The sequence below is a fragment of the Acipenser ruthenus genome, chromosome 4, assembly GCF_902713425.1.
Source record: "Acipenser ruthenus chromosome 4, fAciRut3.2 maternal haplotype, whole genome shotgun sequence".
NCBI classification, from domain to species: domain Eukaryota; kingdom Metazoa; phylum Chordata; class Actinopteri; order Acipenseriformes; family Acipenseridae; genus Acipenser; species Acipenser ruthenus.
Window position 1 is genome coordinate 968,418 of NC_081192.1, and position 25,992 is coordinate 994,409.

General features: G+C 44.0%; 1 protein-coding gene across 13 annotated transcripts in view; it reads left to right on the plus strand.

Annotated features, from left to right (window-relative positions):
• Positions 1-25,992, plus strand: part of LOC117400717 (focal adhesion kinase 1-like) — a 164,041-nt gene that overhangs the window by 127,057 nt on the left and 10,992 nt on the right. For 12 of the 13 annotated variants that reach the window (XM_059021267.1, XM_059021264.1, XM_059021266.1 and 9 more), the window contains 5 exons: positions 11,000-11,111; positions 14,712-14,798; positions 15,634-15,774; positions 17,608-17,739; positions 25,830-25,892. In XM_059021267.1, the coding sequence (XP_058877250.1) occupies positions 11,000-11,111; positions 14,712-14,798; positions 15,634-15,774; positions 17,608-17,739; positions 25,830-25,892 (535 nt within the window). The remainder of the gene's footprint in view (positions 1-10,999; positions 11,112-14,711; positions 14,799-15,633; positions 15,775-17,607; positions 17,740-25,829; positions 25,893-25,992) is intronic. The other variant, XM_059021265.1, reaches the window with a different exon arrangement.

A 25,992-nucleotide genomic window follows, 5' to 3' on the forward strand; every position in this document is an offset into this window, starting at 1 on the left:
CAGTATAAAAGATGTCAATTTGGGGCAGCTCAAACTGTATAAAATGTTGCTTATAATATGAGACTTCCTGCACAATATCTTACAAATTACACAAAAACGAAGTAAAGGTGGTAGTTTTGCCACTGTATTGCCTTGGAAAATGTGTTCAGTCTTCAAAGGGTTAAACATCCGGTGATTCAGCCACTAAGGAGGCCCCCAGGCATATAAAACTGAATCCTTGTTGTGTAGCTTGTTGGCCAACTCTGTGCAATGCAAATGATTACCGGAAATGAAACCGATATGTTAACACACACACACACACACACACACTAAAGTTAGCTGTCTGAAAATGTGTGTCTTCTGAGTTATGTGACTGTACGCCTATATTATTACCAATACAAGGCTTAAATGAGTGTCCAGTACAGGACTGTCATGTTGTGTCCTGATATGAATGTAGCAAACAACCTTTGTAGTAAGTACATCCCCCCCCCCCCAGCTCCCCTCTCTTAAGGCTGGGCTTCTGTTTTTTGGAGTACTTCCAGGTTAAACACTGGCATGAGCAGAACCTTTGCCCTTCTGGCTCAGGATGGTGGTGCGACCTACTGAGACACAAAACACCCATTTCCTTAGCAGCTGTGGAAGCAGTTATTCTGCTGCTTGTCTTGGCTCTTTACTGGGGAAAAACAAAATATAATGTTAGGGCTCTAGGCTGTCATTATTACCAATTGTTAGATTGTGTTCCTTTAATAAGAAACGGCCAGGTTATATACACTGCAGTATCCTATTTCCAGTGTTACAGCTGAGTGGGGTGTGCGTACAGTGATGCAGTTCCAGCCCAGGTTAGATACACTACACTATCCCGTTTCCAGTGTTACAGCTGAGTGCTGAGTGGGGTGTGCGTACAGTGATGCAGTTCCAGCCCAGGTTAGATACACTGCAGTATCCTGTTTCCAGTGTTACAGCTGAGTGCTGAGTGGGGTGTGCGTACAGTGATGCAGTTCCAGCCCAGGTTAGATACACTGCAGTATCCTGTTTCCAGTGTTGCAGCTGAGTGGGGTGTGTGTACAGTGATGCAGTTCCAGCCCAGGTTAGATACACTACCCAGCTCCTGGTCCAGGCCCTGGTACTCTCCCGCCTAGACTACTGCAACTCCCTCCTGGCTGGCCTCCCTGCGTCCGCCACCCGTCCGCTCCAGCTCATCCAGAACTCTGCTGCCCGCCTGGTGTTCTCTCTGCCTCGCTTCGCCCACGCTACTCCACTACTCCGCTCGCTCCACTGGCTCCCGATCACCGCTCGCATCCAGTTCAAGACTCTTGTACTAGCCTACAGATGCCTTGACCAGTCTGCACCCAGCTACCTCCAGACCCTCATCTCTCCCTACACCCCCACTCGACCTCTCCGCTCCGCCTGCACTAGAAGACTAGCTCTACCACCGCTACGCTCCCCTGCCTCCAAAGCCCGCTCCTTCTCCACCCTTGCTCCGCAGTGGTGGAATGACCTTCCTACAGATGTCAGGACTGCCCAGTCCCTGACCACATTCCGGCGCCTCCTTAAGACTCACCTCTTCAAAGAGCACATGTAGAACTCCTCTGTTTGTATCCTGGGACACTATCACCCTTCATGTAAATGTGCTTTATTTTGCTCTTATCAGCCCCTATTTTACTGCATTTAATCCTGTACTTCAGAATACTGTAATCTGCCAAGTTTTTAACCTGTAGTACTTTGTATTTAATCACATCCTGATGTAACTATCACTATTTAATCATATCCTGATGTAACTATCACTATTACCTGCTGTATTATTGAATTGTGGTTTGTCAAACTTGTACTTTACTTGAACAAAAGTTATTGTATTTCTTGCTCTTATTGTATTACTTGTATTGTAACGCTTGAAATGTTTTTGCTTACGATTGTAAGTCGCCCTGGATAAGGGCGTCTGCTAAGAAATAAATAATAATAATAATAATAATAATAATAATACACTGCAATATCCTGTTTCCAGTATTGCAGCTGAGTGCTGAGTGGGGTGTGCATACAGTGATGTAGTTCCAGTCCAGGTTAGATACACTGCAGTATCCTGTTTCCAGTGTTGCAGCTGAGTGCTGAGTGGGGTGTGTGTACAGTGATGCAGTTCCAGCCCAGGTTAGATACACTGCAGTATCCTGTTTCCAGTGTTACATAAGAACATAAGAAGAACATAAGAAAGTTTACAAACGAGAGGAGGCCATTAAGCCCATCTTGCTCGTTTGGTTGTTAGTAGTTTATTGATCCCAGAATTTCATCAAGCAGCTTCTTGAAAGATCCCAGGGTGTCAGCTTCAACATCATTACTGGGGAGTTGGTTCCAGACTCCCACGATTCTCTGTGTAAAAAAAGTGCCTACAATTTTCTGTTCTGAATGCCCCTTTATCTAATCTCCATTTGTGACCCCTGGTCCTTGTTTCTTTTTTCAAGTCGAAAAGGTCCCCTGGGTCAACCTTGTCAATAACTTTTAGAATTTTAAATGCTTGAATCAGATCACCGCGTAGTCTTCTTTGTTTAAGACTGAATAGATTCAGTTCGTTTAGCTTGTCTGCATACAACATGCCTTTTAAACCCGGGATAATTCTGGTTGCTCTTCTTTGCACTCTTTCTAGAGCAGCAATATCATTTTTGTAACGAGGTGACCAGAACTGAACACAGTATTCTAGATGAGGTCTTACTAATGCATTGTAAAGTTTTAACATTACTTCCCTTATTGGCCTTTTTTTATAGCTTCCCCACATTTGTCTAGATGAAGACATTTCTGAGTCAACATAAACTCCTAGGTCTTTTTTGTAGTTCCCTTCTTCAATTTCAGTATCTCCCATATGATATTTATAATGCACATTTTTATTGCCAGCATGCAATTCTTTACACTTTTCTCTATTAAATGTCATTTGCCATGTCTGCCCAATTCTGAATGCTGTCTAGATCATTTTGAATGACCTTTGCTGCTGCAACGGTGTTTGCCACGCCTCCTATTTTTGTGTCGTCTGCAAATTTAACAAGTTTGCTTACTATACCAGAATCTAAATCATTAATGTAGATTAGGAATAGCAGAGGACCTAATACTGATCCCTGTGGTACACCACTGGTTACCTCGCTGCATTTTGAGTTTTCTCCTCTCATCAGTACTTTCTGTTTTCTACATGTTAACCACTCCCTAATCCATGTGCATGCATTTCCTTGAATCCCTACTGCGTTCAGTTTGAGAATTAATCTTTTATGCGGGACTTTGTCAAAAGCTTTCTGGAAATCTAAATAAACCATGTTGTATGCTTTGCAATTATCCATTGTCGATGTTGCATCCTCAAAAAAATCAAGCAGGTTAGTTAGACACGATCTCCCTTTCCTAAAACCATGCTGGCTGTCTCACAGGATACTGTTACCATATAGGTAATTCTCCATTTTGGATCTTATTATAGTTTCCATAAGTTTACATACAATAGAAGTCAGGCTTATTGGTCTGTAGTTACCTGGTTCGGTTTTGCCTCCCTTTTATGTGGATCGGTATTACATTTGCAAATTTCCAATCTGTCTGTACAACCCCTGTGTCAAGAGACTGTTGCATGATCTTGGTTAGCGGTTTGTAAATAACTTTTCATTTCTTTGAGTACTATTGGGAGGTGAGTGGGGTGTGCGTACAGTGATGCAGTTCTAGCCCAGGTTAGATACACTGTAGTATCCCGTTTCCAGTGTTGCAGCTGAGTGCTGAGTGGGGTGTGCATACAGTGATGCAGTTCCAGCGAGGCTCAGGGAGAGATGGAATTTGAGTTAGTCATTTATTTATTTATTTATTTATTTTTATTTATTTATTTATTATAAAAAACGGTTTATGAGAGACTTTTGGGGATAAGCCAACACAGATGATAAAATCTAGTGTTAAAATAAAAATTAGTCCAAAATGACATCCACACACACATAAAGAATAAACCAGATTGAAAACACTCGCACATAAGGAATACAGGCATATGTGTTTAAAAAACACTAGTAAACATTACTGTGAGCCACTATGCTTTGCAAGCATGTTTGGGAAGTAGCTGTGACAGTCTTGGGTCAGTTTCTGCTCTCAGTGAGTCAGAGGTGTGGGTGACCAGGGCCTTTACTTGATACCTGCAAAAACTTCAGTCTTGTTAGCTGGGCTCCCATCTCTGCATTCTCATTCCCATCATTAGTGGGCAAACACATTTAACTGAATCTGGGTCCATCAAAGAACCGCACACCCTTGCAACCGAGGCCTTTCATGCAAAAGGATCTAATGACTTCTAGCACAAAAGGGACGTGCCAGAACCATCTGTGACAGAGTTTATGGGGGAAAAAAACTACAAAAATAGCACAATTAACAGAGAGGCATATGATAAAATGAATTTCTGAAACAGCTTCATGGCTAGTTCAATATCAGTGCTAATCTTCGTCTACGAAATCAATACTATACAAAACATCAGTTATTATTCATTATTTATAAAATACATCCACTTGAAAGTAAACAGTTATGAAATGGCATATTGTATTGATCTTGAATGTTGAATGGGTAAAATGGGATGGCCCTGGCTTGTAATGGCTATTTTTCTTTTCTGTGCTGTAATTATAAACATCTGTTTATATTGCCATCGTAGTTTATCATGTCATTGATAGCCAATCGGAGAGCTGTGTTTCATGTGGGAGAGAACGTCAGTACATGCATGGTGCCTCTGACTAGACTGTATGCGGTTCTTAGACCATGACCACAGGATGAGAGTCAATTCCACATTTCATAGGAGTACTGCAAACCCCTCATTAATAAGATAACCTATCCTTTCATAGGAATACTGCAAACCCCTCATTAATAAGAGAGCCTATCCTTTCATAGGAATACTGCAAAACCCTCATTAATACAAGAGCCTATCCTTTCATAGGAATACTGCAAACCCCTCATTAATAAGAGAGCCTATCCTTTCATAGGAATACTGCAAACCCCTTATTAATACAAGAGCCTATCCTTTCATAGGAATACTGCAAACCCCTCATTAATAAGAGAGCCTATCCTTTCATAGGAATACTGCAAACCCCTCATTAATAAGAGAGCCTATCCTTTCATAGAAATACTGCAAACCCCTCATTAATAAAAGAGCCTATCCTTTCATAGGAATACTGCAAACCCCTCATTAATAAGAGAGCCTATCCTTTCATAGGAATACTGCAAACCCCTCATTAATAAGAGAGCCTATCCTTTCATAGGAATACTGCAAACCCCTCATTAATAAAAGAGCCTATCCTTTCATAGGAATACTGCAAACCCCTCATTAATAAGAGAGCCTATCCTTTCATAGGAATACTGCAACCCCTCATTAATAAGAGAGCCTATCCTTTCATAGGAATAATGCAAAACCCTCATTAATAAGAGAGCCTATCCTTTCATAGGAATACTGCAAACCCCTCATTAATAAGAGAGCCTATCCTTTCATAGAAATACTGCAAACCCCTCATTAATAAGAGAGCCTATCCTTTCATAGGAATACTGCAAACCCCTCATTAATAAGAGAGCCTATCCTTTCATAGGAATAATGCAAACCCCTCATTAATAAGAGAGCCTATCCTTTCATAGGAATACTGCAAACCCCTCATTAATAAGAGAGCCTATCCTTTCATAGGAATACTGCAAACCCCTCATTAATAAGAGAGCCTATCCTTTCATAGGAATACTGCAAACCCCTCATTAATAAGAGAGCCTATCCTTTCATAGGAATACTGCAAACCCCTCATTAATAAGAGAGCCTATCCTTTCATAGAAATACTGCAAACCCCTCATTAATAAAAGAGCCTATCCTTTCATAGGAATACTGCAAACCCCTCATTAATAAGAGAGCCTATCCTTTCATAGGAATACTGCAAACCCCTCATTAATAAGAGAGCCTATCCTTTCATAGGAATACTGCAAACCCCTCATTAATAAAAGAGCCTATCCTTTCATAGGAATAATGCAAAACCCTCATTAATAAGAGAGCCTATCCTTTCATAGGAATACTGCAAACCCCTCATTAATAAAAGAGCCTATCCTTTCATAGGAATAATGCAAAACCCTCATTAATACAAGAGCCTATCCTTTCATAGGAATACTGCAAACCCCTCATTAATAAGAGAGCCTATCCTTTCATAGGAATACTGCAAACCCCTCATTAATAAGAGAGCCTATCCTTTCATAGGAATACTGCAAACCCCTCATTAATAAGAGAGCCTATCCTTTCATAGGAATACTGCAAACCCCTCATTAATAAGAGAGCCTATCCTTTCATAGGAATACTGCAAACCCCTCATTAATAAGAGAGCCTATCCTTTCATAGGAATACTGCAAACCCCTCATTAATAAGAGAGCCTATCCTTTCATAGGAATACTGCAAACCCCTCATTAATAAGAGAGCCTATCCTTTCATAGGAATAATGCAAAACCCTCATTAATAAGAGAGCCTATCCTTTCATAGGAATACTGCAAACCCCTCATTAATAAGAGAGCCTATCCTTTCATAGAAATACTGCAAACCCCTCATTAATAAGAGAGCCTATCCTTTCATAGGAATACTGCAAACCCCTCATTAATAAGAGAGCCTATCCTTTCATAGGAATAATGCAAACCCCTCATTAATAAGAGAGCCTATCCTTTCATAGGAATACTGCAAACCCCTCATTAATAAGAGAGCCTATCCTTTCATAGGAATACTGCAAACCCCTCATTAATAAGAGAGCCTATCCTTTCATAGGAATAATGCAAACCCCTCATTAATACAAGAGCCTATCCTTTCATAGGAATACTGCAAACCCCTCATTAATAAGAGAGCCTATCCTTTCATAGGAATACTGCAAACCCCTCATTAATAAGAGAGCCTATCCTTTCATAGGAATACTGCAAACCCCTCATTAATAAGTGAGCCTATCCTTTCATAGGAATACTGCAAACCCCTCATTAATAAGAGAGCCTATCCTTTCATAGGAATAATGCAAACCCCTCATTAATAAGAGAGCCTATCCTTTCATAGGAATACTGCAAACCCCTCATTAATAAAAGAGCCTATCCTTTCATAGGAATACTGCAAACCCCTCATTAATACAAGAGCCTATCCTTTCATAGGAATACTGCAAACCCCTCATTAATAAGAGAGCCTATCCTTTCATAGGAATACTGCAAACCCCTCATTAATAAGAGAGCCTATCATTCTCTCAAGATGACTATACAATTCCAAAATGAAATTCAAATCAAAAATCTAACTTTTATTGCTTCAGCCTTAGGGCAGACTCTGAAAGTGCCTCCCTGTGCAGGATGCTTTTTAATAGCTGTGTTAATGTGGTTGCTGTTTTACTGATCTGCTGCAGTGTTCTTCCACATGGATTGTTTGTGTTTAAAGCCAGACTGTAGAAACACATACAGCTGTGTTCAAAGGGTGGAGTTAGATATAAAAAAAGAAAGAAGGAACACAGGCTGGTAGTTCTGTACCCATCCCTTATGTATTCAGTTTGAGAGCCCTGTCGCATCTATCATTCCCATGTTAACATCCTGCCGAACTGGCAAATGGAAGCCTCAAACAGCCTCTTGTGTGAAGCAAGACTGTTTTACAAACTGCTTCTGTTTTCAGAGCCGCCTTGGCGAGGGTTTTACAAACTGCTCCTGTTTTCAGAGCTGCCTTGGTGAGGGTTTTACAAACTGCTTCTGTTTTCAGAGCTGCCTTGGTGAGGGTTTTACAAACTGCTTCTGTTTTCAGAGCCGCCTTGCCGAAGGTTTTATATGCTGGCTGGTTGCCAAGCGTAGCAGTGTGCATAGCAGAGGCGGGAGGAGGCTCTGCAGCAGGGAAGGCCAGGCTGTTTGCAGAGCCTCTGATTACTCATTGTATTGTGTTGCAGTGCAGTGGTAAGCAGTCTGAGTCGTGTGGATCTGGTTTTCCTTTGTTTTGTTGCATGCTCTCAGTTCTGCTGCGGGCGCTTGTTGCAGTGTGCCTCAATGGATACCAGTCTTGAGTGTAAGAGATGAGGTGTCCCCACATTAAAGGTAACAGATTGTGCATTGTCATTCAAGCGGTTAGAGTTTGCTAACACTGTTGTTGTTGTTGATCATGTGGAAGTGATGATGTAGCACTTGATTCAATTGTATAAAGGGGTGAAAAAAGAAAAAGGATATCTGCCAGAGGCAGCACAGGGATTGGCAAAGGCAGCGATGTGCAAAAAGGCTGACAGTATTGAATAGACATTACTGTACACCTGCAAAGATATGTACATTTGTTGCATACTGTGTTTGTTTGATCTCAGTACAGTGCTGCTGTTTTTTTTTTGTTTGTTTGTTTTTTTTTGTTTTTTTTTATTTAATTTAGTCGTCGCCAATTTTTTACCCCGGTTTTCTCCCCAATTTAGCATGCCCAATCATTATTTGTATCCTCGGCCCACCGCTCGCAACCCCCCCGCCGACTCGGGAAACGGCGGCTGGAGCACGCGTCCTCCGAAACGTGCTCCTGCCAAGCCGTCATTTTTCGCACTGCGGATCCACAGCAATGCTACCAGACCTATAGTGCCGGAGGAAAACACAGAACTGGCAGCTCCACTGCAGAACCACAGGCGCCCTATCGGCCACAGGGGTCGCTGATGCGCGGTGAGCCGTGGATTCCCCTGCCAACCTAAGCCCTCCCTACCCGGGCAGCGCTCGGCCAATTGTGCGCCGCCCCCTAGGAACTCCCGATCACGATCGGCTGTGACATAGCCTGGATTTGAACCTGCGATCTCCAGGCTATAGGGCACATCCTGTGCTCCACGTGGAGCGCCTTTACTGGATGCGCCACTCGGGAGTCCCCCAGTGCTGCTGTTTTTAATGTTTTTTTTAACCCTTGCAAACTATTATGCTATATGTGATTTCATGGAGAGAGTTTGTCTGAGCATTTAGCTTAAATGTTTGATAAATAACAAGAGCATTTATTTTTGTACCTACATTTTTATCCAGTAACAGTCATTAGCCATGTTAGCTAACAAAATCACTTCTTTAGTCCTTGCACCACATTTATTACCAGCATCTCCTAGTTATAAAATGTGTGTTTTCCAAGTCATTGTTAAACTGGATACTGAGACAGGGAGCCGAAGTGAGAGCAACGACTCAGTAACCAATGCTGCTTTTCCAAATGAGCATCCTTCATGTGACTTTGCTTTGGAGTGCGGGGCTGAAATGTACATTCCAAAAGTGCAAGTGCGACATCAAAATCAAATCCAGTTTCTTTTATATAGGAAATGTAAGATCTATATCATGATGTTAATACAGTAACAGGAATCATTTTATTTTCTCTTGCACTGCATTTTTTTATATTTATGTGATAAATAAGTAGCACTCACTTACTCTATGCTAACCTACGGAGAATAGGACATTTTTATTTATGTGCAGCTGATATTGACTGATATTCATGTGCCAGTCACACATTCACAAAGTGCTGATAAAAGTGCACTGTGAAGTGTACTGGAATGATTCCCAGTGGAGTCAGACATTGTTTCCAAAACTGTGGTTAAAAGATTTCCAGCCGTTTAAATCTTTCTTTGTCCTTGTATGTTGATGGCTAACCTGTGCTTTTCTTTGACTTTGACTTTAATGTAATCAGGGATCGGCTAATGTAAATGATCTATGAAAAAGATCTAGGAGTTTATGTTGTCTCAAAAATATCTTCATCTAGACAATGTGGGGAAGCTATAAAAAAGGCCAACAAGATGCTCGGATATATAGTGAAAAGTGTTGAATTTAAATCAAGGGAAGTAATGTTAAAACTTTACAATGCATTAGTAAGACCTCACCTAGAATATTGTGTCCAGTTCTGGTCACCTTGCTACAAAAAGAATATTGCTGCTGTAGAAAGAGTGCAAGGAAGAGCGACCAGAATTATTCCTGGTTTTAAAAGGCATGTCATATGCAGACAGGCTTAAAGAATTGAATCTATTCAGTCTTAAACAAAGAAGACTACGCGGTGATCTGATTCAAGCATTTAAAATTCTAAAAGTTATTGACAAGGTTGACCCAGGGGACCTTTTCGACTTGAAAAAAGAAACAAGGACCAGGGGTCACAAATGGAGATTAGATAAAGGGGCATTCAGAACAGAAAATTGTAGGCACTTTTTTTACACAGAGAATCGTGGGAGTCTGGAACCAACTCCCCAGTAATGATGTTGAAGCTGACACCCTGGGATCCTTCAAGAAGCTGCTTGATGAGATTCTGGGATCAATAAGCTACTAACAACCAAACGAGCAAGATGGGCCGAGTGGCCTCCTCTCATTTGTAACCTTTTTCATGTACTATTTTTTTTTTTTTTGACACCCTTACAAAGCATTTAGAATATAAGAAAAGTTTGGGACCGAGAAAATGCAATTTGGCGCTTCCAGGGTCGTTCCATCTTAGCACACCATTCTCCCTTACTGGGGGGGAACTAATTTAAAAGCACAGAATCTATCCTTTTTTAAATGTTCCCAGTGTTTTAGATCCTACTACTTCACCTGGTAGGCTATTCCATGCATTTCTTTCTTTATACAAAAAAGTGCTTCCTACCTTCTGTTCTAAACTTACTCTATACTCAGCTTCCTCGAATGCCCTCTTGTTCTTCTCTCTGCTGAATCTGAAGTAGTGTCTTGGGTTAGCTTTATCTATACCATTTATGCTTTTAAATACTTCAACTAAAGGAGTCTTGGTATATTTTTTGTGAACTATAGTTTTCACTTTATTTCTTAACCCAACGGAGTGCTTTTTTTTCTACACCACTCATAGACTGTGTGACTGAACCACAATGAGGTCATCTGAATGTTGCACTGTGAGTCAGAGGCTTGGCTGGGCTAGCATTTGCATCCAGGGTTTCCTCAGCTTTTGGCCTTTTAACGTACTGCAGACGTTAGAGCAGAATGTTCTTCTGTATAGTTGCATTCTCTTACCAATAATCAAGCCTTCATGTGTGTGTCAGCTGAAGAGTCTCTCGTTGCTGAAGAGCACGTGCTAACCATTTGTTATTGATGAATTCAACAGTACAATACTGGAAGAAGAGAAGGCGCAGCAGGAGGAGAGGATTCGCATGGAGATGAGGCGGCAGGTCACAGTCTCGTGGGACTCGGGAGGGCCTGACGAAGCTCCCCCTAAAGTAGGTCCAGGGGTGGGGTTAGGAGATTCAACACCATCACCATCTAGAAGAAACAATGATTCTTAGACAAGACATTGAAGTAGGGCTCCCGAGTGACTCATCTGGCAAAGGTGCTCCGTGTGGAGTGCAGGATGCGCCCCATAGCCTGGACGTTGCCGGTTCAAGTCCAGGCTATTCCATTGCCGACCGTGGACGGGAGCTCCCAGGGGGTCGGTGCACAATTGGCTGAGCGCCACCCGGTGGGGTGGGGGGGGGGGGCTTAGGTCGGCCAGGGTGTCCTCAGCTCACTGTGCACCAGCAACCCCTGTAGTCTGGCCGGGCGCCTACGGGCTTGCCTGTAAGCTGCCCAGAGCTGCGTTGTCCTCCGACGCTGTAGCTCTGAGATGGCTGCATGGTGAGTCTGCAGAGTGTAAAGAAGCCGTCAGCTGATGGCTCACCCTTCGGAGGACAGTGTGTGTGTTCGTCTTCGCCGCTCCCAAGTCAGCGAAGGTGGAGGGGGGGGCGGGGGGTAGCGGTGAGCTGAGCCTAAAAATAATTGGATATGCCAAATTGGGAGAAAATACATAAAATAATTGGCGACTACTAAATAATAAAAAAAAGACATGACATTGAAGTATAAACCTAGGTTGGAATAATATGGTCCTTTTGTAGGTGTGCAGTCTGTGTGTAGAAGGGGTAGGTGTGTTTTTTTATCAACTGTAATGGTCTTCAAATTATAACAAGAACTGATCTTTAAAAGATATACAATGGATTGTTTTTCTACTGTGCCAACACCCTGTGAATTTATAGGTAATTTTTTTTAATTTTTATTTTCATACAAGGAACTTGGCTTAGCTTTCTCTCAGCTGCAGATTCTTGTTGTAAAGGTTTGGGTTTAATCCTGTCCAGAAGCACACAGTGATCGCTGCTCCTGATCAGTGTTACTGATCCCAGAATAAAGAATCGCAGTCATTCATAGACTGGAGCTGCACAATATGAAGAATTTAAAAAGCTGTGCCCTTGCTATGTTGTGCTCTGTATCCCACGCTTTCCTGCATCTCATTCCCAGTCGTGCTCTCAGCACTGCCATGCTCACCCAGTCGTGCTCTCAGCATGGTCATGCTCACCTAGTCGTGCTCTCAGCGCGGTCTTGCTCACCCAGTCGTACTCTCAGCGTGGTCGTGCTCACCCAGTCGTGCTCTCAGCCTGGTCATGCTCACCCAGTCGTGCTCTCAGCGCGGCCATGCTCACCCAGTCGTGCTCTCAACGCGGCCGTGCTCACCCAGTCGTGCTCTCAGCGCGGCCGTGCTCACCCAGTCGTGCTCTCAGCCCGGCCGTGCTCACCCAGTCGTGCTCTCAGCGCGGCCGTGCTCACGCAGTCATGCTCTCAGCCCGGCCGTGCTCACCCAGTCGTGCTCTCAGCACTGTTGCCCTGCTGTCATTTGCAGTTTGCTTTCCGTTTGTTGTCTGTTGTCTGTTCGCTGTTTGTTTCTTTTCTTTCTTTTTTATTAACTTTTTTGCTTTCTAATTGTGCTTTTAATATGCTTTTCTGTCCTGTATGCCTCTGTGTGTGTGTGTGTGTGTGTGCATATACATGTATAAATGTATGTCTGTGTGTGTGTGCATATACATGTATAAATGTATGTCTGTGTGTGTGTGCAAATACATGTATAAATGTGTGTCTGTGTGTGTGTGCATATACATGTATAAATGTATGTCTGTGTGTGTGCATATACATGTATAAATGTATGTCTGTGTGTGTGTGTGTGTGTGTGTCTCGACTTGCAGCCTGCCCGGCGGCCTTCATTGCAGTACAGCTTTAGCTTGGACTGTCTGTCTCTTCCTGAGCTCTCCCGCTGTGGCCTCAAAGAGCCGCTCGACCAGCACCTGAGCTCCCTCTCCCTGCTCCTTCCTCCCGAGGAGTCCTGTGAGGCAGGGCCCCCGGGCATGCTGGTCCCCATGGGGCCCAGGCGGAGGCCCTCGCTGCCCCCCTTGGGCTCGCAGAACAGGCCACAGCGCACCGTACCTCTCTACTTGGACAGGCTCAACCTAAACCTGCAGCGGCAGCTGATGTCAGGAGGCAGGAGAAGACACCAGGCAGGTGTTGAAGGCTGGGTAGTAGGTTGTTTCTAGTGTTGGATTTCAGTGCAGCATCAGTTGTCTGTGCTTAAACAGGTATCTCATCAAATATTAATCAAATTCCACCCAGCTTTTTCGTATCTCAGATGCTTAGCCTATATGTGCTTTAATATCTAATATATCATTGAGAATGGAATTACATAAATCTACATGCTAAATTATATATACAGTATTAAATATGTAAATACAGTGTGTGGTATGAGTTCAAGTGGCTAGAGCAAAGGACGAGTAACTAGGTCTGACTGGAAACCTGCTTGAAAGGTGATGTTGCATCTCCAGTGAAAAAGTAAAGACCCCCAGGATGTTGCAGACCCAGAGATGCAAGTAATATTCCCATTGCACAGTAATATTTCCATTGCACAGCTGCTTTATTCATGAACTGCAGCTTGGTAGCTACATTATAGCTAATATTAAAATGGAATGGCTCAAGCTGCTCTGCAGTCTTAGTTCAATTCCTGGAGATGTGAGATATCAGACAGAGTAGTATAGAAATGTGTACAGTAGAAGATGCATTAAAAACAAAAACTGAAAAAAGACAAGTTTAGGCTTTGACTATGAAGTACTTGTTGAGTTCCAGCTGTTTAGGAAAAGTAGTTTTAGGAAAAGTAGTTTTAGGGAAAGTAATTCTCTGTGTTGTCTTCCCATTTATTTGGGGCTTCCTGCGTGCCCTGGCATGCCGTTGTCCTGCATTGTACCCTTTGACCATTGATTGCTTTGTTTTCTTCATGTTAACCCTCATATAGAACTCACCTGCGGTTCTGCATGTCTTAAATTAAATCTGTACAGGTGTTATGATTATTGTATTTTAATAACATTTGAAAGCTTGCATCATACTGTCCTAGAATTACCATTCATTTTGCCTAAGGTTGCGAAACACGGATGGAAAGTTAAGCGTTCTATGTACATAGACCACAATATTGTGCTATGTTACGTTATGGATTATAGGACCATACCGGTCATATTGCAGACCCTGTTGCCAAGGCAAGTGCCACATTCATAGAAATTCAACGATCACACTTGAAGTATGTCTTGATGTATAAGCTCTTGATGTATAAGCTCAGTGCTGAAGGTTAGAAATAAAGCTCTAAGGCAGTGGAACTCAATCCTGACCCTCCAGTCCTGGTCTTTATTCCAACCAGGTCTTAAATGAGTTAAATGCCTCTAAATGAACTACTTCAGAACTTACATGGAGTGAAGACCTGGACTGGATCTCGAGGGCCGGAATCGAGTAGCACTGCTGTTAGGTGTGGCACAAGGACTCTTGTTGTGTAATTCCTTTCAGCTTACAGTGCAGTCAGGATCCATTTATCATCTTTGAAACCCAAACCGTAATTTAACTGCTTGTTCGTTTTTCTTTTTCTTTTCTAAAACAATCTAACTGCCTCCCTTTACTAACTTTGAGGACACTTAACAAGCTGCTACTGTTTTGCTTTTAAAATGTTTCGTTTTAATGTTTTTTTTGTTCCCTTTATTTTTTTACAGCCCAGCAGGCCAGGCTACCCCAGCCCAAGATCGAGCGAAGGATTTTACCCCAGCCCTCAGCATGTGGGGCAGCACAATCACTACCAGGTAACGTCACAATCCTTGTGTATTATTCTGAGCCATCAGGGTGTTGATTGATACTTGTATTATAATCTTGAAACTTTCCAGGTCTGAACGTTTGGTTTGTATTCACTGACTATAACAGAGCTGCACAGTCTGTTCCTATGTACGTACTGGATGAATTGATCTGCAGGAGTGTATCGATAGGGAACTGAGGCATCGATGTTAGCGTTGTGCTGTTGTAGGAGGCTGTGTGGTCCAGTGGTTAGAGAAACAGGCTTGTAAACAGGAGGTCCCCGGTTCAAATCCCAACTCAAATTCCGGCTCAGCCACTGACTCACTGTGTGACCCTGAGCAAGTCACTTAACCTCCTTGTGCTCCGTCTTTCGGGTGAGACGTAATTGTAAGTGACTCTGCAGCTGATGCATAGTTCACACACCCTAGTCTCTGTAAGTCGCCTTGGATAAAGGCCTCTGCTAAATAAACAAATAATAATAATTGTAGAGGATAATCTGCACTGTAGTCTATGACTATGAATAATCGTTGCAGGCCAGAATTTTAATTTGCTGTCAACACGTAATCCTACTGGGACATGAGCTACAGAAAATAAAAACATTGAAACATCTTAACCAGGCAATAAGCCGATTTAAAATCAATACATTTACCATCCATTTCCAAGCATATGACTATAGAACACAATCACTGTAGAATGTGGGGTACAGTTCTGAGGAGTCTGTGAATTCCTTCTCATTGTAACGGCAGGTTTCTGATACTCTGCTCTCATGACTATAGAACACAATCACTGTAGAATGTGGGGTACGGTTCTGAGGAGTCTGTGAATTCCTTCTCATTGTAACGGCAGGTTTCTGGATACTCTGGCTCTCATGGGATGTCTCCGATGCCTGGAAGTGTCTATCCACCCCAGGCCTCTGTGCTGGATCCACATGACTCCTGGAACCACCATAGGCCACAGGACATACCCATGTGGTCTCCCAACATGGAGGCAAGAATATCTATTTACTATCTAGTTAATGCTCGATGTATGAGACTTGTGTCTTTTTAACCTAGACTTGTAGTTTTTCTTATCCTTTTGATCCACCAATGGCCAGAGATTATACAGTGGGGTTTAAAATACATAGAGCAGTGATGGGTGTCTTGAGTCAAAGGTAAGGTACATGTGGAGAGCAAATTCAGTACGTGTTAGGAGCTATACATCATTTTAGTCATTATTAGATTAAATCATCTAATATGTGTGACGTATGTATTTAAGGTTAGGTATACATTAGTCACACATAAGCCAAGTCTTAGTACTTGTTGTTCTATCTATCTGTTGCATTCCCAGAATCGGATGAATCATTTAGCTAGGTAATTTAATCAGATCATTTGGCAGTGTGGAAGTATAATACAGATTCAGATTAATTGTATTGTCAGGTAACTGTTCAATGTTTTACTTTGCTTGTTTGTTTAAGAGGCCCCCCAAGTCATTGTTGTTCAGTTTACTGCAGGTGATTTTTCAATTTAACAAACAGGAAAAAAATGTGAACGCAGCAGTCTTCATTTTTGAGTGTATTTGCAAATGTGGTGTAGGCTACGAAATGTATGTTAGGCTTGCCAGTCGGTAGTGGTGTTTCTGGAGTTGTGCCGGTGGCGGTGGGTGTGCGTGTTTGAGAGACCCTGCTCTGAGTGTGTGTGTGTGTGTGTGTGTGTGTGTGTGTTTGAGAGACCCTGCTCTGAGTGTGAGTGTGTGTGTGTTTGAGAGACCCTGCTCTGAGTGTGTGTGTGTGTGTGTGTGTGTGTGTGTGTTTGAGAGACCCTGCTCTGAGTGTGAGTGTTTGTGTTTGAGAGACCCTGCTCTGAGTGTGTGTGTGTGTGTGTGTGTGTGTGTGTGTTTGAGAGACCCTGCTCTGTGTGTGTGTGTGTGTGTGTTTGAGAGACCCTGCTCTGAGTGTGAGTGTTTGTGTTTGAGAGACCCTGCTCTGAGTGTGAGTGTGTGTTTGAGAGACCCTGCTCTGAGTGTGAGTGTATGTTTGAGAGACCCTGCTCTGAGTGTGTGTGTGTGTGTGTGTTTGAGAGACCCTGCTCTGTGTGTGTGTGTGTGTGTTTGAGAGACCCTGCTCTGAGTGTGAGTGTGTGTGTTTGAGAGACCCTGCTCTGAGTGTGAGTGTGTGTGTTTGAGAGACCCTGCTCTGAGTGTGAGTGTGTGTGTTTGAGAGACCCTGCTCTAAGTGTGTGTGTGTTTGAGAGACCCTGCTCTGAGTGTGAGTGTGTGTGTTTGAGAGACCCTGCTCTGAGTGTGAGTGTGTGTTTGAGAGACCCTGCTCTGAGTGTGAGTGTTTGTGTTTGAGAGACCCTGCTCTGAGTGTGAGTGTGTGTTTGAGAGACCCTGCTCTGAGTGTGAGTGTTTGTGTTTGAGAGACCCTGCTCTGAGTGTGAGTGTGTGTGTGTGTTTGAGAGACCCTGCTCTGAGTGTGTGTGTGTGTGTGTGTGTGTGTGTGTGTGTTTGAGAGACCCTGCTCTGAGTGTGAGTGTGTGTGTGTGTGTGTGTTTGAGAGACCCTGCTCTGAGTGTGAGTGTGTGTGTGTGATTGAGAGACCCTGCTCTGAGTATGAGTGTGTGTGTTTGAGAGGCCCTGCTCTGAGTGTGTGTGTGTGTGTGTGTTTGGTTGCAGGACTCCGGGCCCCCTGTTCTGAGTGTGTGTGTTTGGTTGCAGGACTCCAGGCCCCCTGTTCTGAGTGTGTGTGTTTGGTTGCAGGACTCCAGGCCCCCTGTTCTGAGTGTGTGTGTTTGGTTGCAGGACTCCAGGCCCCCTGTTCTGAGTGTGTGTGTTTGGTTGCAGGACTCCGGGCCCCTGGATCTGCGGGGGGTGGGACAGGGGCTCCCCACTCACCTCATGGAGGAGAGGCTGATGATGCAGCAGCAGCAGATGGAGGAGGACCAGCGCTGGCTTGAGCAGGAGGAGAGGTTTTTGGTAATATTCATTTTGGTTTCATTAATCCTTGGCATATACTGTGGGTGGGAGGGATAGGCGATCACATGGTAAAAAGATAGCTGGTCTAAAGATGGCTGCTGACAGGCAGGGTGAAAACAATAAAGGTTTTTCCCAACCTTCTGGCATTGTCTTTTCCTGCTCCTGCTTATAATACTTTCAGCACCAAGTAACTTTTACAGAAGCAATACTCGAGGATAAGTAATTAAATAAGCGTGTCTATACCACTTTCACACAAAAATACTGAGACGTTTAAAAAGTTATTCACACAGCACGAAACTGTGGCATCTATGCAGGTATAATACCGTCTTAACCCTTTCACACAGCCAAAGGGATCATGTGAGTACAACGTTCAAACCTGTCAGTCAACAGATTGTTTTCATAGCAACGGAAACAAAACAAATAAATAAATAAGCAGAAAAATGTGGGTGAAAAAAAAAGAATATAGTCGCCCTGGATAAGGGTGTCTGCTAAGAAATAAATAATAATAATAATTTCTTATCTGACACAAGTATCATTATCATTTTCACTGTCTGGAAAGAGAGATCTAAGAAACAGGTAAGTGACACAGTGTTATATCTGACTTTTCGCTTGTGTTTTAACACTTACTGCGATTGTTTTCACATGTTTTAGTGAAAATGACTTCACGTATTGTGCACTCAGCCGTGGTTGTTTCGCTAGTCCCTCAGCGGCCTTGTGCTGCGCTTCCCTTCCCTGGGATTGAACGCCTTTAGTCTGCTACTGGTGCTCCCGTAAGCTGCTAACTGGTTGAACTGTAAAATGAAAAAAAATGTGTTTTGTTATAAAAATATATTAAAATAACGTCATTGTTTCGTTACTGTTTTGTGTGAGAAGAAAATGTTCTCTCTGTTGTATTTTCTGGGGTTTTTTCCACAGAAATACTAACGCTGCTGCTGGGCTCAACTGCCCTGCGTTATACCGAGACGCACGCTCTGGGTCAAGCTGCTTGCAGTTTTTCCCACAGTGTCTCTGTACCACATTAAGATCTGCTTGCAGAATTAGTGTGAAGACTGTTAGGGCTCTAGCATTAGGCTTTCTTCTGTTTTCGAGCTGTTGGTTAGCCAAAAAGCGTTATAGGTGGGCCTCCCTATATCACTCCCGTAGTAACTGTAGGTTCCAGACCCGCTCCCTTTCCCGTCGGTACTTTGTACACTGAACAAAGTTACCCTTCCGATTCACTAGCAGTCGTTGTGCTCAGTTGTGCTTCGGGTCTGACTGCTCGCAGTCCTTCCTGCAGTGTTTCGTTGCTGCTCTGGTCTCCTGCTTGCAGTGCCATTAAGAAGGCTGTCATGGCTTGACCGCAGGCTTCCTCCAGTCTTAGGGCTGTGTTGTGTTAAGCCAGAAGCTTTTCAGGTGGGCATCCCTGTATACTGCTTCTTCGGTAACTGTAGGTCACTGATCTACCACCGTTCTTGGTGAACAAAGTTACTGTAACGGTAGTGTACCGTGCTCTGCACCTTACCGTACCGCGTACACCGTTCTGTACACCATACCAGGAGTACCATGCTTTGTAAGCCGTACTGTTTGCACTGTATCGTGTGTACCATGCATTGTGCACTGTACCGTGCGTACTTTACTGTTGCACTGTATACCGTGCGGGTGTTGTTAAATACAGTACTGTAATAGTGCATAGGCACCATGAAGGTATTTAAAAGTAACCAAGGCTAGACAGCATCCCTGATCTATCAGTGCATCTGGTTAAAGTCATTTACCACTGTTGATGCATTGCCGGTTGCATAGCAATATTGCTGTGTGTGTTGTTCAACAGTTTCCTTTAGGTACTAGTAATATATACTATACTGTTATTGCAATTACAGCTGACAGACTTTTGCATTGTACACTATTGCGGTTACATCATGCCGGGGTTTCTTTCTTGCGATGTATGCAAGACAGGTCTCCCCACGGAGGACAGGCTGCCTGTCTGGGTCCGGAGCGCGCGAAAGAGGCACTGCCCGACCGCAACTATTGTTTTGTTTTGTGCGTCTTTCTCTAAGCATGCACTGTAGAGCGCTCTTTGTCCATTCCACCTGGACAAGGCTCCGCTCTGTCCTCTGCTCAAAAAAGAGAGGGTTGTATCATCTCCTGAGGGCTCTGTGCCTAGAGAGAATAGGAGAACTTCACGTAGGAGACCGGCTTCATGGTCTTCCTCATCCTCTCCTTCTCCCTCCCCTTCTCCAGTTTCCCCTCCTAAGAAGACGAGGAGAAAGAAGAGCCACCGGTCTCATAGATTGGAGAGCTCTGAGCAGTTGGATAAACTCTGGGAGGCGGTCTCCCAACAGGGCAACATGTTGGCTGAGCTACTGCACGACTGCACTGCTCCATCTGCTCCCTCTGTGCCGTTAGAGCATCAGGGAGTAGAAAACACAGAACGGCAGCAAGAGGATCTGCCATCTACCACTGCCTCTGAGGAAGAGTACCCCTCTGAGGAATATCATCGTCAGCAGAGCTTTTGCCGCTGAGTAAGAGGGCCACTGACATTTTAAATGTCCCATGGCCTGTAGAAGACAAGCGGAAACACTCCTCCCACTCCTTCTCAGGTGTCTGCTCCGGTACACCTGGATTTTCTTTTTGAGGTGCATTCATCCTGGGGTCACCCAGCTACAGCACCGGCTGCTTCATGTTCCTTTGGATGCGCTATACAGCTTACATGAGGTGGAAAAGCTTGGCTTGGCTGGTTTTCCACCAGTAGATGCTGCTATTGCATCACTGGTGCAAGCTCCAAAGCTAGCGCTTTTGAACAAAGATGCTACCTGCCCGAATAAACAATGCAGGGTTTCAGAGATTATTCTCAAGAAGGCTTACTCAGCTGGTGCATTTGCTGCGCGGCTGGGCAATTAGAACAGCATCTTGGTGGCTTACCAGAGCTGTTTGTTAAAATCTCTTTCACAGAGCCACAGACCCACACCACAGCAGCTCAAGGAACTGTGGCTGGTGAATAAGAGCCTGCTCCGTATATCAAAATTCAGCAGGCAGGCACACTTTTGGTCCTGCAGTAAGGGATATGCAGCAGCGCTGTCATCGGGAGCGGCAGTCTACGAAGGAACTGCTTCCCAAGTGACCTCCCCCAGTACTAGACCAGCTCCCAGCTGGCGCCCAAGAGTCCAGCCGCCTCAGAGCAGCTCAGCCGGCTCCTGCTAAAGCCAGAGGAAACTCTCAATAAGTACCTCCAAGCGCAGAGGCAAAAGCCTCGGGCTACCTCAAGCAAAGCAACAACCCTAGCAATTTGCTGCCACAGGCCCAGAGTCCCTTTTCAGAGAGTCACCTGCAGTACTGGCGTCAATGCACCTCGGACACCTGGGTGCTCAATACTGTATAGACCAGCTATTCTCTGCAATTTAGACATGGTCCTCCTCCATTTCGGAGCGTGACTACAACGTTACTCACGGACCCGCAAGACGCGTTGGTGTTGTCTCAGGAGATGACAGTCCTGCTGCAGAAGCGGGCTATTTGCACAGTTCATCCCCTTCACTTGGAAGAAGGGTTTTACTCCAGGTACTTCCTGGTGCCCAAGCGGGATGGTGGCCTCAGACCAATCCTCCACCTCAGACAGGTCAACACATATCTGAGTTGACGGAGGTTCAAAATATTAACCAATCAGCAGCTGTTGCAGTCAATAAGGCCAGACTGACTGGTTCACTAAGGTGGATTTAAAAGACGCTTATTTTCACATCCTGATAGTCAGGTCACAGGAGGTACCTCGGGTTCGCTTTCCAAGGGTATTGCCATTTGGCCTCTCTCTAACCCCCCATGCCTTTTCAAAGTGCATGGAGGCTATCCTGGTCCCATTGAGACTCAAGGGCATCAGAGTGCTCAATTACCTGGACGATTGGCTCATTTGTACTCAATCTCGAGAACAGGCAGGGGCTCACACAAAACTCGTCACAGACCACCTTCATTGGCTAGGTCTGTCAGTGATCTGTGCAAAGAGCCAGCTTACACCCTCACAGACTGCAAAGAGCCAGCTCACACCCTCACAGACTGTAAAGAGCCAGCTCACACCCTCGCAGACTGCAGAGAGCCAGCTCACACCCTGACAGACTGCAAAGAGCCACCTCACACCCTCGCAGACTGTAGAGAGCCGGCTCACACCCTCGCAGACTGCAGAGAGCCAGCTTACCCCCTCACAGACTGCAAAGAGCCAGCTCACAGTCTCACAGACTGCAAAGAGCCAGCTCACTGCCTCGCAGACTGCAAAGAGCCAGCTCACACCCTCGCAGACTGCAAAGAGCCAGCTCACAGCCTCACAGACTGCAAAGAGCCAGCTCACACCCTGACAGACTGCAAAGAGCCAGCTCACACCCTCGCAGACTGCAAAGAGCCAGCTCACACCCTGACAGACTGCAGAGAACCAGCTCACACCCTGACAGACTGCAAAGAGCCAGCTCACACCCTGACAGACCGCCTCCTATTTAGAATTATGTCTGGATTCCAGGACCCGGGGTTCTCCCCAGGCCTTTTCAGTCAGACGGGCCGCCCAGCTCAAAAAACCCGATCCGCAGATGCTGTGTGCCTTTAACAATAAGGATTGATTGTGCTTCTAGCAGACTAGATCACTTGCGCGCTGCTGGGTGAAAAAAAAAATCTTGGAACCACATGACAGCTGTGTGACGTCTTGACACAACATTTAACCAATCAGAGAGTTGAAGGGGCGGGTTTTCTGTGTTAAGCTAAAACGTTAAAATGACTGATAAAAAAATAACCGATTATTTTCGAAGCAAAAATATTGAGATTATTTTGAGGTATTATTATTGTCCTTTTTTTTGTAGTATTATTGTACTGTAAGGTGATATATGGTACATTATAGCTGTACATATGCACAAAAAAAAGATTATTCCTTTTGTTGTGATATCGTAAAAATATGTACCCAGGTGCTTGAGAGATATTGGGGGTTTATAGAGGCAGTACACCTTTAAGAAGAAAGGCATGATGGGATATCAGCTGAACAGTTGTCAGCTGACATAGAAGTGCATAAAGTGCAGAGGTGCTGGATTATTACACTCCGGTTTCATGCAACAGTTCTGATGGTGACCAAACGTGTGCGAATACTGTTGTGTAAAAAAAATAAAAAGGTTAAAATGAACAATTGCATTAAAAAAATGTAGAACAGCGAATAACAAAAACAGACGTGCATTAACAAAATGCCCTGAAAACTTACCATAAAGAAAACAATTTAAATGAAGCAATAAGCTCAATAATTAAGCTAAAACGGAAGTGAAAAGGTTACTGTTTTGTTTTTTTTGTGAACTCCAATAAACCTGCATTATCTTTCCCCAGTCAAATCGTAGAGTGCCTAAATAAGCACGGTAATTTACCATAATAAAAAAGAAAATGTAGAACATAAAAAAGCAACCAGATATAGTCAACGAAAGGCAACACATTATTCAAATTCTTTGTCATATTATATATATATACAGTACTGTGCAAAAGTTTTAGGCAGGTGTGAAGAAATGCTGTAAAGTAAGAATGCTTTCAAAAATAGACATGTTAATAGTTTATATTTATCAATTAACAAAATGCAAAGTAAGTGAACAGAAGAAAAATCTACATCAAATCAATATTTGGTGTGACCACCCTTTGCCTTCAAAACAGCATCAATTCTTCTAGGTACACTTGCACACAGTTTTTGAAGGAACTCGGCAGGTAGGTTGGCCCAAACATCTTGGAGAACTAACCACAGTTCTTCTGTGGATTTAGGCAGCCTCAGTTGCTTCTCTCTCTTCATGTAATCCCAGACAGACTCGATGATGTTGAGATCAGGGCTCTGTGGGGGCCATACCATCACTTCCAGGACTCCTTGTTCTTCTTTACGCTGAAGATAGTTCTTAATGACTTTCGCTGTATGTTTGGGGTCGTTGTCATGCTGCAGAATAAATTTGGGGCCAATCAGATGCCTCCCTGATGGTATTGCATGATGGATAAGTATCTGCCTGTACTTCTCAGCATTGAGGAGACCATTAATTCTGACCAAATCCCCAACTCCATTTGCAGAAATGCAGCCCCAAACTTGCAAGGAACCTCCACCATGCTTCACTGTTGCCTGCAGACACTCATTCGTGTACCGCTCTCCAGCCCTTCGGCGAACAAACTGCCTTCTGCTACAGCCAAATATTTCAAATTTTGACTCATCAGTCCAGAGCACCTGCTGCCATTTTTCTGCACCCCAGTTCCTGTGTTTTCGTGCATAGTTGAGTCGCTTGGCCTTGTTTCCACGTCGGAGGTATGGCTTTTTGGCCGCAAGTCTTCCATGAAGGCCACTTCTGACCAGACTTCTCCGGACAGTAGATGGGTGTACCAGGGTCCCACTGTTTTCTGCCAATTCTGAGCTGCTGGCACTGCTGGACATCTTCCGATTGCGAAGGGAACTAAGCATGATGTGTCTTTCATCTGCTGCAGTAAGTTTCCTTTGCCGACCACTGCGTCTACGGTCCTCAACGTTGCCCGTTTCTTTGTGCTTCTTCAAAAGAGCTTGGACAGCACATCTGGAAACCCCTGTCTGCCTTGAAATTTCTGCCTGGGAGAGACCTTGCTGATGCAGTATAACTACTTTGTGTCTTGTTGCTGTGCTCAGTCTTGCCATGGTGTATGACTTTTGACAGTAAACTGTCTTCAGCTGAGTTTGGCTGTTCCTCACCCAGTTTTATTCCTCCTACACAGCTGTTTCTGTTTGAGTTAATGATTGTGTTTAGCCCTATATGCAGGGCATCTGTGTGTTAAGCCTGCAGTGTTCGAGGGACCTGTGTCAAATTCTGGCTCACAAGTTCTATTGTTTTTTTCGCCCTGATTGTGTTAGACTGTAGCTAATCACATTTGCATAATATTCCCTTTGAAGTCCAGAAAGGTCCTGTTTCATGAACAAACCTATAAATCTGAGCTGTGCTGTGTACCCATTTGTGACCAACATTTTTAAACTACTGTACTGTAGGGAATGAACGAAATCGGTCAAAAACAGCTGCTGGAAGGGGTTTACATGGCTTGCCTAAAGATTGAAACAGTGTTTTTAGTTTCATTCTTTTATATCTGAGACAGGAGTAAAGTAAACCCCCAAGCGCTACACCCTGCTTTCCAGTATGTAACTCAGGAGTGTTCGGATCTGCGTAATCCACTTCGGTGTTGGCACACAATTAGGAAGTCGTTGATGCCCCAACAAGTTTGATAATATGGTCGTGCCAAGTTACTTCATAAATGACTGCTCTAGAGCTTTAAAGTGGAGAACTTTAGCTCCAATGTTAAAGGGTTCGAAGCTATCAATTTTCTGTCTCGTAATGAAGGGACAGTAAACAGGCATATCTGTGAAGGGAGCTGGTTGAGATTTGAAATCCACTGCTGCCACTGCTTCTTTCTCTTAGACATGTCAGATGCTGACTTCAAAATCTACATTTCTGTTGAAGGTGGTGTCTAGGAGATATTAACTATTCCTGTGCCACATTGTATTAACCTCTGGGCCGTATCAATGATACAGTCTGTGTGCTGTTCAGACAGTGTATTTACTGTTGGTACACAGCTGCATTCTATAAATCTTACAAATGGTGTCCAGGAAACACTAACCGTTTTGCTGCCAGATATTTTTCACATATTCATTATACTTTACAACACATTCATTCTGTTGTGAGAGAGAGAGAGAGAGAGAGAGAGAGAGAGAGAGAGAGAGAGAGAGAGAGAGAGAGAGGTGGGTGAGTTACTTGTCTCTGTGCTCTGTATGGATAAGGCAGCCAAGTACATCTAACCCTTCCTCATTGTGTCGATGGAATTCCTTGCTGCTCGCTCTGCACCAATACACAGCGGCGCTCCCACAGCACAAATATAAAGAGGATGCAGGTCTTCAAGTCCTGCTTTGGAAAACCGGTACAAGAGGGGGAAGGAGCACTCGGATTAAGTGTATCGGTTGCATAGCTGCTTGTCTGTGTTAGCTGTTGCTTTGACATTGTGTTTAATTGGAAAATGGTCCTTCCCATAATAGTCAAACGGGTTGTGTTGGTGATCTTTTTGGAGTTATTTATAATGCTGAAATGCGTTTGGTTTCTTTTCATAGTCTTTTTTTCTCTTTTCGTCAGAAGCCAGACCCCAGAAATTCCAGGGGCAGCATTGACCGGGAGGATGGAGGTCTCCAGGGACCGGTGAGTTTCTGATGATGTTTGTTTTTCCAGCTGGAATTACTCTTCCAATCCCTCTGAAAGCACAGCTAAACGTTTCCACCAGTGATGCTGCCAACAATCT